Source organism: Sminthopsis crassicaudata, chromosome 2, assembly GCF_048593235.1.
Source record: "Sminthopsis crassicaudata isolate SCR6 chromosome 2, ASM4859323v1, whole genome shotgun sequence".
NCBI classification, from domain to species: Eukaryota; Metazoa; Chordata; class Mammalia; order Dasyuromorphia; family Dasyuridae; genus Sminthopsis; species Sminthopsis crassicaudata.
This window is the reverse complement of record NC_133618.1, coordinates 389,746,472-389,763,923: the sequence shown is the minus strand read 5'-3', so window position 1 is coordinate 389,763,923 and position 17,452 is coordinate 389,746,472. Positions and strand designations below refer to the sequence as shown.

Sequence of the window (17,452 nt, the reverse complement as noted above, 5' to 3'; positions counted from 1 at the left end):
GTTAACTCAGTCCTTCAAAAGTGGCTACCTGATCGTTGGGAGTGGCTGTACCCTCTGTGGGAATGCAGAATTAAAGAGCTGGGGAGAAATGCTTGAGGAGGGAAGGGAACGTCTCCACAGGTTCCCCGAGTTAAGGTAGTTTTACAGGCTTTCTCAGGGTCGAAGGCAAGTAGGGTGAAGCAGCTCACCTGGCCCGGCTCCTTCAGTGTATTGGAGCGAGACAGGCAGGCGTCAGGCTCCAAGGCCAAAGCGGAGGGCTGTGGGACACTAAGTGGCCTCAGGAAAGTGAAGTCGCTTCCATCAGAGGCCGGAGAGAAGCACGTCCGGTAGCAATGGCTCTGTGAATGAGCTGGCCGAAGAGTTACCTCCATGTACTTAAGAGTGCCATCCGAACTCAGCTGCACATTGGGACTAGATTGCTTATAGAAATCTCTGGAGGGCGAGTCTTGGCGCTTACAGCAGCTTTCCCCATTCCCGCCCCTCCTCAGGCACTTAGCTAACAAAAAGGTGAGAGAGACCAGGGAGAGGAGGCTGACAGAGCCCAGGGCTACAATAAGGTACAGGGTAAGATTAGAGCCCTCCTGCGGGTGCGTGAGGAAGTCGCTGGATTGGGGCAGCTCCTCGGCTTCCTCGTCCTGCAGGACCAGAAGCACGGTGGCAGTGGAGGAAAGCGCGGGCTCGCCGTTGTCCCTCACCAGAACCACCACCAACTGAGTATCTGAGTCACCCTCGTGCAAGGCTCGGACTGTGCGGACCTCTCCGCTGTGAGCTGACACCTGGAAAAGGCCTGGGGTTGTCGACTGAGGCAATAGCGAGTAGGAGAGCCAGGCGTTGTGGCCCGAGTCGGCGTCCACTGCCGTAACCTTGGTGACCAAGGAACCTGGGGGAGCCGAGCGCCGAAGCCTCTGGGGGGAGGCGGCCTCTCGGCCTGGACGAGGATGCAGCACAGTGGGCGAGTTGTCATTCTGATCCAGAACGAACACTTGCAGAGTGGCATTGGCGCGCAGGGCCGGGTAGCCCCCGTCCCTAACCCCGACAGTGATCTGAAGCACCTGTAGTAGCTCATAGTCGAAAGTACGCTGGGCAAATATCCGGCCGTCCTCGGGGTTAATGTAGATGAAGGAGGAGGCCGGGGCGCCCTGGATCAGACTTCCTACGATGGAATAGCTGAGGCGGGCGTTGTCTCCAGCGTCGGGGTCCGAGGCTGCCACTGTGCAGAGCAGAGAGCCTGGAGGCCGATTCTCCGCAATATAGGCGCTGTAGAACTGCTGTGAAAATCGAGGCGCATTGTCGTTGACGTCGGAGATGTTGAGTAGGATAGTCAGGCTGGTTTGTAGCGGAGGAGAGCCGGTGTCTCGGGCCAGCAGTTCTATGGTGTAGTGAGCAGTGGCCTCCCGGTCCAGCCTCTCACTGGTCAGCAGTGAATAGTGGTTCTCAAAGGGCTTAATCTGGAAGGGCAGATTAGGAGAGATTTCCAGGGTCAACCGTCGGTTTACGCCTGAATCTCGGTCCCTCACATTGAACAGTCCCACCACAGTCCCCAGAGGTGTATCCTCGGGCACTGGGTTTACCAAGGAGGTGAGCAGTACCTCGGGGGCATTGTCATTGGCATCCTCTACCTCTATCTGCACCACGCTGTGGCCCTCCATGGAGGGTTGGCCTTGGTCCCGGGCCCGCACGTGGAGCTCATAGAAACTCGATTCCTCGAAGTCCACGGGGCTCAGTACTAGGATCTCGCCACTGCGGGAATCCAGGCTGAAGAGCCCCCGGGCCGCCTCTGATGTATGGTCCGCAAAAGAATACTCCAGCTGGCCGTTGGGGCCCGAGTCAGCATCTGTGGCGTTGAGGCGGACAAGTAGCTTACCCGGGGGCGTGTTTTCCGGGAGGGTCACCCTAAGCAGAGAGGGCTCGAAGACCGGTGCGTTGTCATTTATGTCCAGCACAGTAATGGAAACATGAGTAGTGCCCGAAAGGGCCGGAGTGCCCCCATCCACTGCAGTGAGCACCAGCTGGTGGTTCGATTGCTCCTCTCTGTCCAGGGATCGCTCCAGGACCAGTTCAGGGAATAACCTCCGGTCTTTAAGGGTCTTCACATCCAGGGAAAAATGAAGATTAGGACTGAGCATATAAGAGCTCACAGTGTTCGTACCCACATCAGGATCTTGGGCACTGTCCAGAGGAAATCTCGCCCCTGGAGCAGCTGATTCAGAGATTCTCAACTCTCGCTCTGGGGTGCTGAAGCTGGGGGAATTGTCATTGAGGTCTAAGATTTCCACCTCCACACGGAACAGCTCCAGGGGGTGCTCAGTAACCACCTGCACTGGCAACAGGCAACTGGTGGTGGCTCCGCACAGGCTTTCACGGTCGATCTTCTGGTTGACCACCAGGGCGCCGCTGGCTAGATTCAGGGCAAAATACCGACGGCTTTCCTCGGAGCCCAATCGCAACCGGCGGCTCTCCAGTTCTGTCATCTTCAAGCCCAGGTCCAGAGCCACATTTCCCACCAGTGTCCCCAGCTCAGACTCCTCCACCACCGAGTATCGGAGCTGCCCAGACACCCAGCCCCAGCCAGACAAGGACAACATGTACAGTACTTGCCATTTCCAAGCCAGCTGCGGGGGCACCTGGGGCCCCATGTTCAAGCACTCTCCCAGTGACGGCCACTCTGGTGCTGTCCGGTTTCCCAGGGGACCTAGGGCCTTGGATCAGAGCGGTTGAAATCCTTTCAGCTTCTTCCAGAGGCTTTTAAAAGTGCTCCAGGGCTTGCCTGCCTGCGGCAGCTCTCCTTAGTCACAGAGTGGCGGGGGTGGGGAGTAGGGGGAGAGGCGTGAGAAGGGGAGGGGAACTGAATCAGAGCTGGAGGGGGCGAGGGAAAAGAGCGAGAAGATAACTAGCAGATCCCCCAACCCAGCTCTACGTTTGATTGGCTGAGAACTCCGTCTGTTTTGGACCAATGACGAAGACTCTTGAGTCCTCCAACCCTTAGGAACAGCCCAAGTCTCAGAAGCCTCCCACTCGCCCCTGAGCTGAATGCGCCAGGTTGATTCAGCCCCCTTGGCAGAGAAGTTTGACAGCTCAGATGGTGCTTGCTGTGAAGCCGCGGGTTTGGAAGCCGAAGTGGTTACAAAACTCCTCATTGTTCCGCTTCACAGACTTCGTGCGGGATTTCAGGCGCTTCGACAGCTTCGCCCTGAACCAGATACAAAACTTGCCTTTGTACGGAAGGCGAAACTCGGGTCTCCCAGCTGAGCCCACTGCTGGGGCTGCATGAAAAGAGGTTTGTTCAACTCGGACACACAGGCGTATTCCTAACAACAAACGATCTCACTCAGACACAGGGGTAAGACAATAAAGTCCCTCCATAGATCAGCTGGGCCTCCTCAGCCTTTCACAGCTTAAGACCACGACGGGCTGTGGAGTGCACATGCTGAGCCTGAAGCTTACGAGGCAGAGAGACATCTTCCTAGAGAGAGACAGCTTACCCACCTCCCAGCAAACAGCCTAAAGACCCCACTGGGCCTTCCAAACTCTGACTTCAGACTCTGGCCAAACACCTCCAGACCCATTTTCGGGAATATTCCGAGGAATGCTACAGTTTTGTTTCCTGCAGATAAGTAAACCCCTAAATCTAGCCCATCTAGCACAACCTTTGTGCCCCAGTGTTTGGGACCCCTGCAACCCAATAAAATGCAGCAGCTCCTAACTAGGCCAAGAGGCTCTAGTTGCTGAGACTTGAAAAGAGTCAATGACTCCCATATTTACCCAAGTACTTCCCAAAATACTAACTCCCATCCGAACTCTTCCTCGATCCATTATCCCACCCCTCTTCCCTTCATGGTCTGCCTTTCTAGACGTGGGAAGGAGGTTTGGAGGTTCTAGACAGCCCTGGCTAAAGATGCAAATCACCTTTCACCACCACCACCACCACCCCCATTCAGAAAGGGAAAAGAATGGGAAAACTTGTTGCAATATGGGCCTCACCTGCTGAATTCCAACCTGCGGTTTATGGATCACAGTTTGCTCCGGCTTGCCAGACCTGGTGCAGACATAACCCACTATATCTTTCTTGGTCACCAATCTCTTGCTCCCCAATATTGGTTTACCTCCCTCCCCAAGCGCTCCCTCCACAAAACTCACTAGATATGTTGTAAAGAGCATGAAAAGCACAGGGCCTACCCCACTGATGGTGATCTGAAAATGGTGACTCATCAGCATTGGCCCTGGTGATGGGGGTCAGATTCTCGTTGGCCTGCCTCAGAGCCCCAAATGTGGAGCCAGCCAGCGCAAAGGCGCGGCCCAATCCAGGAGCAGCATGGCTGCGGGTCTCACCTCCAGGCCGTAGAGTAGATCGGAAGGCGGGCAACTTGGGCGGACAGGCTCCCCAGCCAGAGGCGCACTCGGTGATTTCACCATCATGAAGCTATCGCTCCGAGTAGGTGCAGAAGCCAAAGGTGTGCAACCATGAGAATGACCGCCCACGTCCACAAATTTGATGGGATCTTCCGAACCCAATTGAATGCGGAGGATGCCACTGGAAGGTGGGAGCCCCTCCCTCCTTCGGGACCGACTAAGACAGGAGCAGGTCCCACCAAGGCATCTCAGGCCGCAGGCGGTACCTCGCAGGCACTTGGAGAGCAGTGCTACAAAAGAGCCGAAGGAGACAAAGCATATAGCCACCAGAGATACGGCCAGATAGAGAGTCAGGCGAGACTCCTCTTGGGGCTTCGCTGAGTGCTCCCGGAGGTCGGGAAGAGCCGGGTGTGAATCTTCCTCTAGAGACACTAGTAGTGTCACAGAGGTGGAGAGTGGAGGACTTCCATTGTCCTTCACCACGATAACCAGTTTCTGGGGTGGAAGGTCAGCTGGAATGGGGACTGCTGTCCGAATTTCGCCTGCATATCGAGACACAGCAAATAGGCTGGGATCCGGGGCCTCCAGAAGTTGATACGAGACCCAAGCATTATATCCTGAATCCAAGTCTACTGCAGTCACCTTGGTTACAAGGTGTCCCGCGCCCACCGACGGGGGCAGTGCCTGTGGGCACAGAGATCCTGGCCTAGCTCTGGGACGAAGTACTGCAGGGGCATTGTCATTGAGATCGAGCACAAAGAGGCGAACTGTCACCGTGCTGCTGAGGGGTGGATCACCTCGATCCCGGGCCTGCACCTCAAACTGCAGTGTCTGAGTTTGCTCATAGTCAAAGGACCTGGTGGCATGGACTGCTCCTGTCTGGGGATTGAGGGAGATGAAGGAGGAAGCCAAGACATCTCTACCTCTGGGCTCCAGAAGGGAGTAAGAGATGAGAGCGTTCAAACCTGAGTCTGGATCCGAGGCTGCCAGAGAGCAGAGAAGATCCCCAGGACGGTTGTTCTCCTGAACAAAGACCTCATGGGACCTTTGGATGAAGGAAGGTGGGTTATCATTCACGTCGGAAACATTAAGGAAAATCGTCCTGCGTGTGCTCAGAGGTGGAGAGCCTGCATCAGAGGCGGTAACCGGAATCTCATATTTGGATTCCACCTCTCGGTCCAGGGCAGTAGCAGTCACAAGGGAGAATTGGTTCTTGAAGGCCGACTTGAGTGCAAAGGGTAGATGTTCCGGGATGCGTAGGCTCACATCTCCATTAGGCCCAGAATCCGGATCTTGTACACTAATGAGTGCCACCACGGTGCCGGGTTCAGCGCTCTCCCGAAGGGTACCCAGCTCCGAGGTCAGCGTGATCTGTGGGGCGTTGTCATTCACATCCAATACATCCACTCGGAGACTGCAGTGCTGTTCCATGGCTGGGGTCCCGCCATCTCTAGCCCTCACATCAAATTCATAGTAGTTGTCAGTCTCGAAATCCAGGGGACCCCGCAGTGTGACTTGCCCCGTGGTCGAATGCAGGCCAAACAGAGAGCGCACACGTTCTGGAGTGTGATTACTGAAGGAAAAGGTGATGTTGCCGCTGGAACCCTGATCAGGATCAGTGGCGTTCAGCTGGACGAGTAAAGTGCCCGCTGGTGCACTCTCAAGCACACTAATTCTGTAAGAAGACTGCTCGAAAGCTGGGGCATTGTCATTTACGTCCAGTACAGATACCTTGAGTTCCGCGGTGCCTGACCTTGGAGGGCTGCCCCCATCGACGGCAGTCAGCACCAGACGATAGTCTGATTGCTTCTCCCTGTCCAAAGGCTTTTCCAGAAGCAGCTCAGGAACAAGACTGCCGTCGCTGCGCTTCTTCACGTCTAGGGCGAAGTAGTCATTAGGGCTCAGCTTGTAGCTGCTGATGGAGTTACTCCCCACATCGGCGTCCTGAGCCTTCTCAAGGGGGAAGCGCTGCCCTGGGGGTGCAGCCTCACCAATCTCCAAGTCTAGTTGCTGCCTAGGGAATCGAGGAGAATGGTCATTCACATCCACTATCTCCACCTCTGCCCGGTACATCTCCAAGGGCCCCTCAGTCACAAACTCCAGGGGCACAACGCAGCTGGCACTGAGCCCGCACAGAGCCTCTCGATCGATGGGATCTTTGACAAGCAGGGCTCCGCTGTCCAGATCCACGCGGAAGTACCTCTGGTTCGCCTCGCCAGCGACCTGCAGCCTGCGAGCCGACAGGCTTTCTGCATCCAGCAAAAAATCTTGGGCAATGTTTCCCACAAAGGTCCCCTCCTTCGATTCCTCCGGGACTGGGTAGCGGATCTGCCCCGAAATGTAACCTAGCTGGCAAAAGAACAAAAGGCAAGCCCCCGGCCGGATTCCAGCCCAGATCTTAACCCCGTGGCGCATCTCCGCCAGAAATGCTTTGCGCCAGGATGGACCGTAGGATCGAGAAAAGCCGACCCCGAGACAAAAGGCCACCGCAACCAGAGACACCTGCTTCCCTTTCCAGGCGCCAGCTCCGGCGCGGCTCGGCCGGCGCTTCAAGGGTTACCCGCCGCTTTCTCGGGTGGCGGGGTCGATTTGTCCGCCTTTCAGCACCCGATTGGCAGACAGCGCCGCTCGGGCTTAGCCAATAGGCAGAGCAAAGGAAGCCAAGAGCGCGGTAGGGTTAATGCGTCGCAGCATTGTAAAAACTCCGTTTTCCTCCTCCCTTCTGCTCAACAGCGTTTCTCTCCCCGCCACCTCCCACCCCGTTAGTCCCTCTCTGGACACCTAGGCAACATGTATGCATTTCTGTGACACTTAAAGTCTTTCCCTGGACTCCACCCACACCACAGAATCCCCGGTGAACACTCAGCCTAATTCGATGGCATTCAGCCGTAGGGTTTTAAAGGGTAGCTTTTCTCAATCCAACTGCATTAGAACGGCAGTTAATCAAATGCCCCTATAACACCTGCAACCAACACACTTCAGTAATTTTTTCGAAAAACGTTCCTATCTCTGTGCAATAGAGGTACCATGTTAACTTAGCCAATTAAATAAATGCAGGACACGTTTTATCGTAACAGGAGGCAACAACGGAAACCGGATCTCCTTCTAAAGGCGTCAGAGATACTACCAAAGCTTTCAAGGACAAGATGCACAGTCTGGGGCGGGGAGAAGGGGGAGGGTGAAAGGGAGAACACTAAGAAGGTGTAAAAAGAGATGTTTAAATCAGAAAAGGAACCAATCGTTTGACAGAGCTTTCTCTCATTAGCTAGCAGAATGCAGAGCCTCCAGATTTCTCCATTCGTAGATTTGCCAGGCTCACCTAAAGATTCACTTCCCTAGAAACCCTCTTTCTTGAATGAACAACGCCCCAAATTTATGGCTAATTACAATAGAAGTGATTTCAGCCTGCTCAGGATCTCTTACTAAGCCTAAGGCGACCTTTTTTGGCGCACACCTCCCAGCACTCGGTCCCTCCCTGGAGAAGCATTCACTCCTGCGCAAGCGCACAGACTTCACAGCATCCGCACCTATACCCTGCAATGCGAACACCAGCCTATCTCGAGCACCCAGAAAAAGAGGGTCCCAACCTAGTCCTTTTATGTGAGGTTTCTGAGACCACCCGAATTCTCACCCTGCTAACCACAACTACCGAGGCCAGCAGCAAGAGCCACAGACCGTTATCCTTGCTATATAGCCCTCCCAAAGCCTGAGATAGTAGGAAACTTTCCTGTGTGAGGTGAGTCAACGAAAGAAAATGTTCTTCCGCCACATCCTGAAACAAACAAATTTAACTTCCCTTGGGGTCTCGGTGGGAAGATCAAATCAAGAGTACCACTTTGGAATCTCAAAGGATTTTCCCATAAGTTGTTGCCAATCCAATGATCTATGCCCCCCCCCCCCATAGAAATTCGTCAAGAAATGATCTTTAAAGTCTTGGAGCCTCAGATTTAGAAAAGAAGTCTACATCAATACATACGCTATTTGCTTTACTAGGATTGGAGCAGCACAGAAGCTTAATTCTAAGTCATTGACTACACCTTCCTGTTCCCAGCATTTCAGATACAGACCAAAATTCCCCACTAATGACATCTAATTTCCATGGGAGCTACTAGGGTCGATTGACACACCATCTCCAACTTCTTAAGAAGCATTCCAGGTAATCACTTAATGGTGTACGAGACTAAGATCCTGGGAGAAAGTCTGAGACAAGACTTTATCCTGCTTACATTGGATTTCAAGGGCTAGGGTACTTAGTGCCTTGATATTTGAAAATGGAGTCATAAAATCCCCCAGAATATATTTTCTACCTCTTAGGTTCATACAATGGCATCTTGAAAGAATGGATGTTCCTTTGAACCTGTGTACTCTTTGGTGGAATCACAGAAGGGATTTTAGAAGTTTAGAAGTTCTTATTTGAAGTATGAATTACTTTTCTGATATCCCAACAGCTTCTTCTTGAATACCTTTAACTAATGAATATATGCCACTGGAAATCCCAGGTTGGGAGAAAAAAATGGGGTTTTCCCTCAGTTTCATCCTTTCATTCCCTGAGACTATCTCTTACCCCCACTACAATTTTTTTTTTATACAGGTGATACAAGACAAGTAAAGGGGCTAGACTGATAGTAATAATACCATGCATTGGTATATATAACTTTATAGTTTACAATCCACTTCCCTCACAGTCACCAGGTAGGAAAGTGCAAATATTATTTCCACTTCACAGGAGAAACGAAAGGTCACAATAAGTCCACAATAAAGTTTTCCCATACCTGGCTAGGTGGAAGTAGCCTTTTTTAAATGTAAAAAGCCCTAGTTTTGAGTCAGAAACCAGAGATTAGGCTCTGCTTCTTGCAATCTGTAAGACATTGCAGGTCATAATCTCTCTGGCCTCAGTTTCATGTTAAAGGAAAGGACTAGACTTTAAAACTCCTAAAATATCTCCCAACTCAAAATTTATAATCCTTGTTATATGCAAACCACTATTATAACCTAATTTACAAATGAAACTTTTATTGGCTTAAATCTCATGTAGTTGAATTTACTTGTTTCCCCCCCCCCCAGTTTCTTGCAAATAAAAATGTGTTTCTGATTTTCTCCTTTCACCAGAAAAAAATATATTCTGAGGGCAGAAGCAACAGTTTAGGTGGGCAAGCTGTAAGCAAATCATAAATTTATCATTATGCACAGTAAGTGACAAACTTTATGATTTCAAACATCTGGATGATGTTTGTGAGATGTTACATAATAAAAGGGATCTAATTTAACCCCTCATTTTATAGATAAAGAAACTGAGGCCCATAGAGGTTTGTTGTCTCCTTGCCAATCTCTCTGTCTCTTTCTGTCTCTCAGAGATAGAGAGAGAAAGAAAAAGAGGGGAAGAGAAAGAGGGAGGGAGGGAGCTAGGACTCAAATCCAGGGCTTTCCTCAACACCATGGTGCTTCTTCTAATGGGATCTCTTGATTACAAGAAATTTGCAAGAAATACATTGAAGAAAATTTCCCACTCTCAATAATTTACACCAGTTTAGGCCTAGACTGCCATCGATTTTTACCTCGGGGTTAGTTTTCAAAGCATACATAATCTTGAGGATGAGAACGCTGTTAGTTATTTAGACTATTATACAAAATTGCCGTTTGTGGCCAGCTATTTCTCAAATGAATGACACGGAAAAAAGATGAACTAGAATCCCAGTTCTTCAGATTTACTGGGTAGGTTAGGAGCACCAGACAGTAGTTTAAAAGTGTATAGGAATGTTGATGTAGACACCGTTCCTTACCTGGACCGAAGGGGCGCTCTCCGCACCTAACACTTGCCTATAAAAAGCAGGATCGCAGCTTCGGAGCGTGTTTTGGAGACTTCCCATCGGACTTGGAGCACAGGGCTTCTTTAGTAATAAATCGCTGCGACGAGAGTCTGTAGTGAGGTATACCTGGTGGTAGAGGTGGGGAGACATCAGGCCTCCTCGGACCGCATCCACGTGCAGGGAGGGCCCTGGCGTTCGGTACAGCGAAGTTCCGGAAGAACTGTACAAGTCCTTTGATTTCCTCCATTTGTAAACTCGAAATATTATCACTCCTAGCACGGTGACTGCGAACGCCACAGAGACCAAGATAACAGACAAAAGCAGATAGAAGGTGAGATTTTTATTTTGCTCTTGAGGAGCCAAGCCAGATGGGAACTCGACCTTGGCATCAGGGAGTAGCTCTGTCACTGATACTGTCAGAGTCACAGTGGTGGACAGAGAGGGCTCCCCATTGTCTTTTATCAGGATCTCCAGCTTATGCCATGCTGGATCATTGTCTTGGACCGGTCGAGTGGTGCTGATTTCTCCAGTTCTGAGACCTACCGAGAAGAGGCTTTGGTTTGAGGCTCCCAGAAGACTATAGGAAAGCCATGCATTATGGCCTGCATCTGCGTCCCAGCCTACTACACGCGTAAGCAAGTGGCTGGCACCACTGCCTCGAGGCAAAGTCTGGGTGGAGCTCGGACCAGATCTCGGGTAAAGGACTTGAGGGGCATTGTCATTACGGTCAATGACAAACACGTTCACGCTAATGTTGGTGGATAGGGGTGGGTTGCCCCCATCGCTGACTAGAACTGTTAGCTCAAACTCACGCTGATCCTCGTAGTCTAGGGGCACCAGGGCGGACAACACGCCGCTCTCCGGGTGCAAGGCGAAGTATCGGCCCACTAGCCCAGTTTGGTGACCTCGGTCCAGCAGTGAGAAGGATAGACGGGCGTTGTTTGGGGCGTCAGGATCCCAGACGCTCAGGTTCAGGATTGCAATCCCTGCAAGATTGTTCTCTTCCACGTAGACATCGTAGGAGGACTTTGTAGCTTGTGGAGGGTTATCATTAATGTCAGATACTTGGACTCTAAGTGTAGTGACTGTTGAGAGGGGCGGGGACCCTGCATCTCGGGCTGTGATGCTGATGTTGTACTCTGGAACAGTTTCACGGTCCAGGGAGTCACTGGTTGTCAAAGTAAAGTAATTTTTTAAGGAAGAAGTGAGGCTGAAGGGAAGTCCAGATGGAATCTCGCAACTCACTAGGCCATTATCCCCTGAATCCAGATCAGTTACGCTGAGCAAGGCGACCACGGTCCCTGGAAGGGCGTCCTCGGGAACCGGACTGTACACGGAGGTGACAACGATCTCTGGGGCATTGTCATTCACATCTATGACCTCAACCAACACTTTGCAATGGGCTCCTTCGGGATTGGGGCCCTTATCTTTCGCCTGGATGTAAATCTCGTACAGCTTCGTGTCATCGAAGTCTAGCCGCCCTCGAACTGTCAGCAGTCCAGTGACCAGGTCTAGAGAGAAAAGGTCTCGCACTCGGGCTCTATTGTGGCTGCCGAAGGAATAAATGACTTCTCCGTTTAGTCCCTCGTCCAAATCTGTTGCGTGAACTTGTACTACTGGAGTGCCCGGGGCCGCATCCTCCCGCACACGCGCCCGATACAGAGAATGGTTGAACTGGGGAGTGTTGTCGTTGGCATCGAGCACAGTGATTAATATAGGGAGACTAGCAGAACGGGCTGGTGTTCCTCCGTCCAAAGCAGTCAGCACCAGCTCAAGAGCCCGCTCACGCTCACGATCTAAGGCTTCTTCTAGCACCAGCTCTGCATACTTGCTGCCATCCTCTCGAGTCTGCACGCTCAGGATAAAGTGTTCATTTTCACTTAGCTCATAAGTTTGTAAAGAGTTAATTCCCACATCTGGATCGTGTGCACTCTCGAGAGGGAAGCGCGCCCCCGGCACCACGGCCTCACTGATTTCGAGTTTCATTCCATTGGTAGGGAAAGAGGGATCGTTGTCGTTGACATCCTGGATCACCACCTCCACCCTTTGCAGTTCCAGGGGTTTCTCCATTAGCAGCTCCAAAGTCACAGTGCAAGACGGAAGTGTCCCGCACAATTCCTCCCGGTCCAGTCTTTCATTCACGAACATCTCTCCAGTCTCCCGATTCACCTCAAAGAACCTCCGGCCAGTTCCGGACGCCACAAGCAGCCTGCGCTCCAACAGACTGCTAAGATCCAAACCCAGATCGACGACCACGTTGCCCACTCGGAAACCCTTCGCCCTTTCTTCCGGGATCTCATAGCTGATGAGCGCGGAAACGCTGTCCCAGGCGCCAAGCAGAAGCAGGACTCCCACCACTCTCCCAGTGCTGAACCGGCGGCTTCTTCCGGCAGCTGGGACCATCTCACTTAGTAGCAACTTCTTTAGCCCAGATTGTCCTAGTAGTTCTCCCCGCGAAACTTTCTTTCAGCCCGTCCGCGCTCTGAGGTTTGAGGCTGGAGCGCTCCGCGCAAAGTCGGACATTGCTTTTTTCCTCTTTCCGGGCGCCTTTGATTCGTTCGCCCGCTCCTCAGTCTATGCCTTGTCCCGGGGCACAGTGAGGGGGCGGGGGGGACCCGCAGCGGCCAGATCTCCAGGCTCTTCATTGGCCGACAGCGGCACACAGAGTCCCAGCCAATAACTGCACGAGGAATGTGATTTCGCAGGTTCTAGTTGTAGGACACCGCGGCGCGCAAAGAACCTGAGTTTCCTTTCGATTCTCGCCTGTGTTTCCAGGCATTAGGAGCTTACTCACGTCCGGAGCAAACTAAACGAACCTGAAGAACCAAGTCCTTTGAACTCTGCTGGGGCACAGTAATCCAAACTAAACCTCCGCTTAATTAAACGCTTGGACCATTTTGTTCTCTGCATTTTCTCCACTTAGAGCAAAATTTAGCGTAGTGAAAACAGTTTGTAGTGAGAATTTCGCGCAATAGTATTAAGTTCTCGTTCCTGGGATAATGCTTTTGGGCACGAAAACAATATTCATTACATTGTGTGAGCATGAATACCTGTGTTGCCCGTCAGTTTTGACTGGCTTAGAAGCAAGCTCGGACAAAACTCGACTGTCTGGAGAAAGGCTGTGTATTGGGGAATATTCAGATAACGTTTCCCTCTGTAAAGACTTTAATAGTCTCTTTTGGCATCAGATGAGAGGGGCGACCAATTATGTTTAATTTGCCTCCTTCCTATGAAAGCCAGAAAATACAGCTTGAATTTTTCCCTTAAAAGTGTGTGTGCCTTGATATTTCTTACTTGCCAGGAGCCAAAGAACAAGAACAATTTTCTAATCTGCCTTTCCCTAAAACCCCATAAATTATTACTTTTCCCAGAGAGAAAATCTGAATTTTGGTGTGTCCCAAGGAATTGGTATCGTTGTTGAAATGATCTGGAATGCTATCCTGCTGACAATGTCGGGGTGTTTGCAAATTGAGTGCAATGTGCAAGGATTTTCTTGGAGAGAAACAAAGACTTTAGTAATAATAGATTCAACAGCCACTGGCCTGTGTTTCATCTACTTTTGTATTCTCTAGCGTTGGAGACATAGTAGATAGATGTTCAATAATTATTTGTTGAAATGATTGAAGTACTATCCCTAAAAGGACTCATCAATTAAGAATATACAAAATAAATTTTTAATGTAAATCACAGTATTGGGTACTGTATTAAACTTCCTGGGGCAGATACAACAGATGAGTATGGGGAGGAAAGAGGGGAGCCACTAGACTTGAAGTCAAAACATTGGGATTGGATCCTCAGTCTTCCAGTTTCTTTCATTTGAAAACCTCCATAAACTGGCATTTCATTGCCTTCCTTCAACATTGTCCCATTGGGACAACTCAAAATATTGGGATGTTTTCCCTTAAGTTGAGTTGAAATCAACCTCATGTAGACTGGCACACCTCAGTCCCCACTGTGGTTTGTGAAAAAGTTGACCATGGGAATTAAGAAATTGGGATGGAGGAAGAAAAAAGTTTGACTGGGCCAGATTATATAGATATGGTAGAAATCCATAGCAGCAAAGATCCTATTTTGAAAGCATTAAAGCACTTTTTAACAAGATATTTTATGGAAGGGAATAATGAAAATAATGGGAAAAATCATGGGTCATAGTCACATGATAAAAGAGATAGAGAAGGCTCTTGAATCACATGCTTATTTTTTTTAGCTTTTTGAGAATGAGCTACACATGCTTTTGTGGTATCCTTGATGAAAATATGAGAAAGGAAAAGGCAAGATTTTGAAAATGATTATTACATACAGAAGAAAGCATCTTTATTGTCATGAAACTGAATGAACAGTGTGAGAATACAAGTTCTCATAATTTATTGTTTATTGATTTCTAAAAAAGTATTTGACTCATTAAAACAAAGTCTATCCTTGAGTCTGTCTTCCAAAGAGAAATTTTCAATGCTTATATTAAGGTTATATAAAATTCCTTGATAAATGAACTAAACATATCTATTTAATACCTTATTACTAACATCAAATAATGCATAAAGCAAAGAGATGCCAGATTGGGGAATGGAAAAACAAATTGTGGTATGTGGATTTCATGGAATATTATTGCACCATAAGAAAAAAACAATTATGATAAATTAAGAGAATCAGAAGACTTATCTGAACTGATGAAGACAAAAGTAAGCAGAACCAAGAAAATAATATGCATTATACTATAGCAATATAAAAGGAAAGCACAATATAACCAAAATCTTATATAATTATAATGATCAAATTTGAATCACATAAAAATTATAAAATGAATTTCTCTTCTTTCATTGGAGAGGTGCAGAACTATAGATATAAATATTGCATTTGCCAACAGACAACACAAATGTGTTGAACTTACAAAAAAAAACCCCACAACAACTTTGTTTAAAAAGAGAACCTTTTTGGATAGAGGAAGTATGTATTTAGAAAGTAATATGATATAAAAACAAAGGCATCCTTGTGGATTAAAAAAATACAGTAGATACTTTTTTTAAATAAATTTTTTAAAAGGCAACAAAGAAATATGTGCTTTCCAAAGTTTCACCTGTCATGGAAGATAGCTTAAACAAAGTCCAAATAAATAAGCCTTCTTTATAAATAATGAGTACCTACTTTTGCTCTTATTTTCAGGTGAAATTGTGTTTTTTGCATCAAGAAGCTGAAAATTACAGGGCCTCAGCAATGACAACCTCAAAATAGCCAACAATTCACATAGGAAAAGCTACATGGACAAAAACTACCTATTGTTCAAGTATGCAGCTGGATGGTTAGTAGAACTTAATGGATTAGTTCATTAGTACATAATAGCAATAGAAATGGACAATAAATTGACCCTAGTATTAAAGAGAATGCTGAATTAGTTTTTGAAAATTGTATCAAGCTTCCCTTTGATGCTGCAACCATTCAAGTGCATGCCTTTATCATCTCAGGCCTAGACTTTTCCAATGGTTTATCAATTGGTTTTCCTGCTTCAAGTTTCTTTTCACTTTAATACATTATCCATACTTTCAAACTGAACTTTCTTTTTTTTTCCTGTTGTCTGATTTTTTAAAATAACTTTTTATTGACAGAACATATACATGGATAATTTTTTACAACATTATCCCTCGCACTCACTTCTGTTCAAACTGAGCTTTCTAAAACCCAGGTCTGACAATAACATCCTCTTCCCCAATTCAATAAACTCCAATATTTCCCATTTATCCTCAGAAACAAATATAAAATCCTCTGATTGATTTTTAAAGTTTGTAGCCAGGCTTATAGTCAGTTTAAATCCAGCCTCAGACATGTACTAAATGTATGATCCTGGGAAAGCTCTTACTACTGTTTGTCTCAGTTTCATCATCTATAAAATAAGCCAGATAAGGAAATGGCAAACCATTTTGGATATTCCAATATGTTTACCAAGAAAGTCCTAACTAGGGTTCATGAAGAATTAGACATGATTGAAAATTACTGGTAGTCAACTACAAAAATAAACAGCCTAGTCCTCCAGATCCTGTTATGCAGAAACTTTTAATTCTAAAACTGGAAAAAAAGATCATTGCACCAGATCAGCCTCAAGCCCTATCAAAAGGATCTTGACCATGACTCATTCTCTGTACTGTCCCCCATGCTTTGAACCCTATATAAACTTTGATTATTGTTCATTTGGGGAGTCTTTGCCTCTTCAAGTGTGGATCACCTATGAGCAAACTCAATAAACCCTAGCTGGTCCAAATTATATTTCTGGACCAATCTATTGTTCCATTTCCCAACATCAACAAAGCTTGTTGATCTTGTTCTTAAATTTAGTCTCTTCTTAGGGGCAGTTAGGTGGTGCAGCGGATAGAGCACCAGCCCTGAATTCGGAAGGACCAGAGTTCAAATCTGGTCTCAGACAGTAATACTTCCTAGTTGTGTGACCCTGGGCAAGTCACTTAAAACCCAGCCTCAGGAAAAAAAAAAAAAAATTAGTGCCTTCTGTCTGAGACTGTTCCCAATTTTTCCTTTATATATCTTATTTGTGCATAGTTGAGTGCATGTTGTCTCCTCCCTTAGTCAGGAAAGTCTTAGAGATTTTTTGGTTTTTCTTCATATCCTTAGAACTTAGTACAGGGCCTAGAATGTAGTAAATGTTTTTGATGGATTGACTGATTTCCCAGATAAGAAAATATTCTTCTAGTTCTGGGTATTGTTGTGGATCTTGGAACACTAAAATTCCTGAAGAATAAAAGTTGCAGATATTCCAAAGGGAAATGAAGGAGACTGCTGCATATTTCCAAAGATGATATGTGTACAAGGAGTGGCATAAAAATATATCATCACAAAAATGTATTATGCAATAAAAGAGAAGGGAAGGTCACATGAGGTCACCTATGGAACTATTGGACATTTCAAACTGATAGACTTGTTGATTTACTAAAACAGAATTCATCATTTCTCCCCCCTCCCCAAATCATCCCAAACTTAGCCCTTTTTATTACTTTCCTAATACTATAAAGAAAACCACCATGTTATCATTAACATGATATCAGTTTCATAACCCTCTTAGTTCATAATTAAAATTTTCATTTTCCCTTACCCAGGTAAGCCAATCAGGTAGAGGAGAAGAGAGTGATCCACAATATCTAAGATTTGAATGTGTAGAATGATGAGGATTGCGGAAAGGCCACTAGATTCAGTAAATAAAAGATTATTGGAAATTTTGGAAAGCAATTTACAATTGAATGATGAGGTTGGAAAGCAGACTATAGAGCTAAGAATATAATGAGAGAAAAAAAAAG

General features: G+C 47.6%; 1 protein-coding gene across 33 annotated transcripts in view; it reads right to left on the bottom strand.

Moving 5' to 3' along the window:
* LOC141556822 (protocadherin gamma-C4) overlaps positions 1-17,452 on the bottom strand; it is a 179,701-nt gene that overhangs the window by 18,260 nt on the left and 143,989 nt on the right. For 2 of the 33 annotated variants that reach the window (XR_012486643.1, XM_074291657.1), the window contains exon 1: positions 2,599-2,863. The exons of 28 other annotated variants lie outside the window; for them this stretch is intronic. Coding sequence is in view for 4 of the 5 variants with exons in the window: in XM_074291657.1 (XP_074147758.1) it covers positions 2,599-2,601 (3 nt within the window). In the remaining variant the exon portion in view is untranslated. 3 more of the 33 variants (XM_074291630.1, XM_074291629.1, XM_074291627.1) reach the window with 3 other exon arrangements.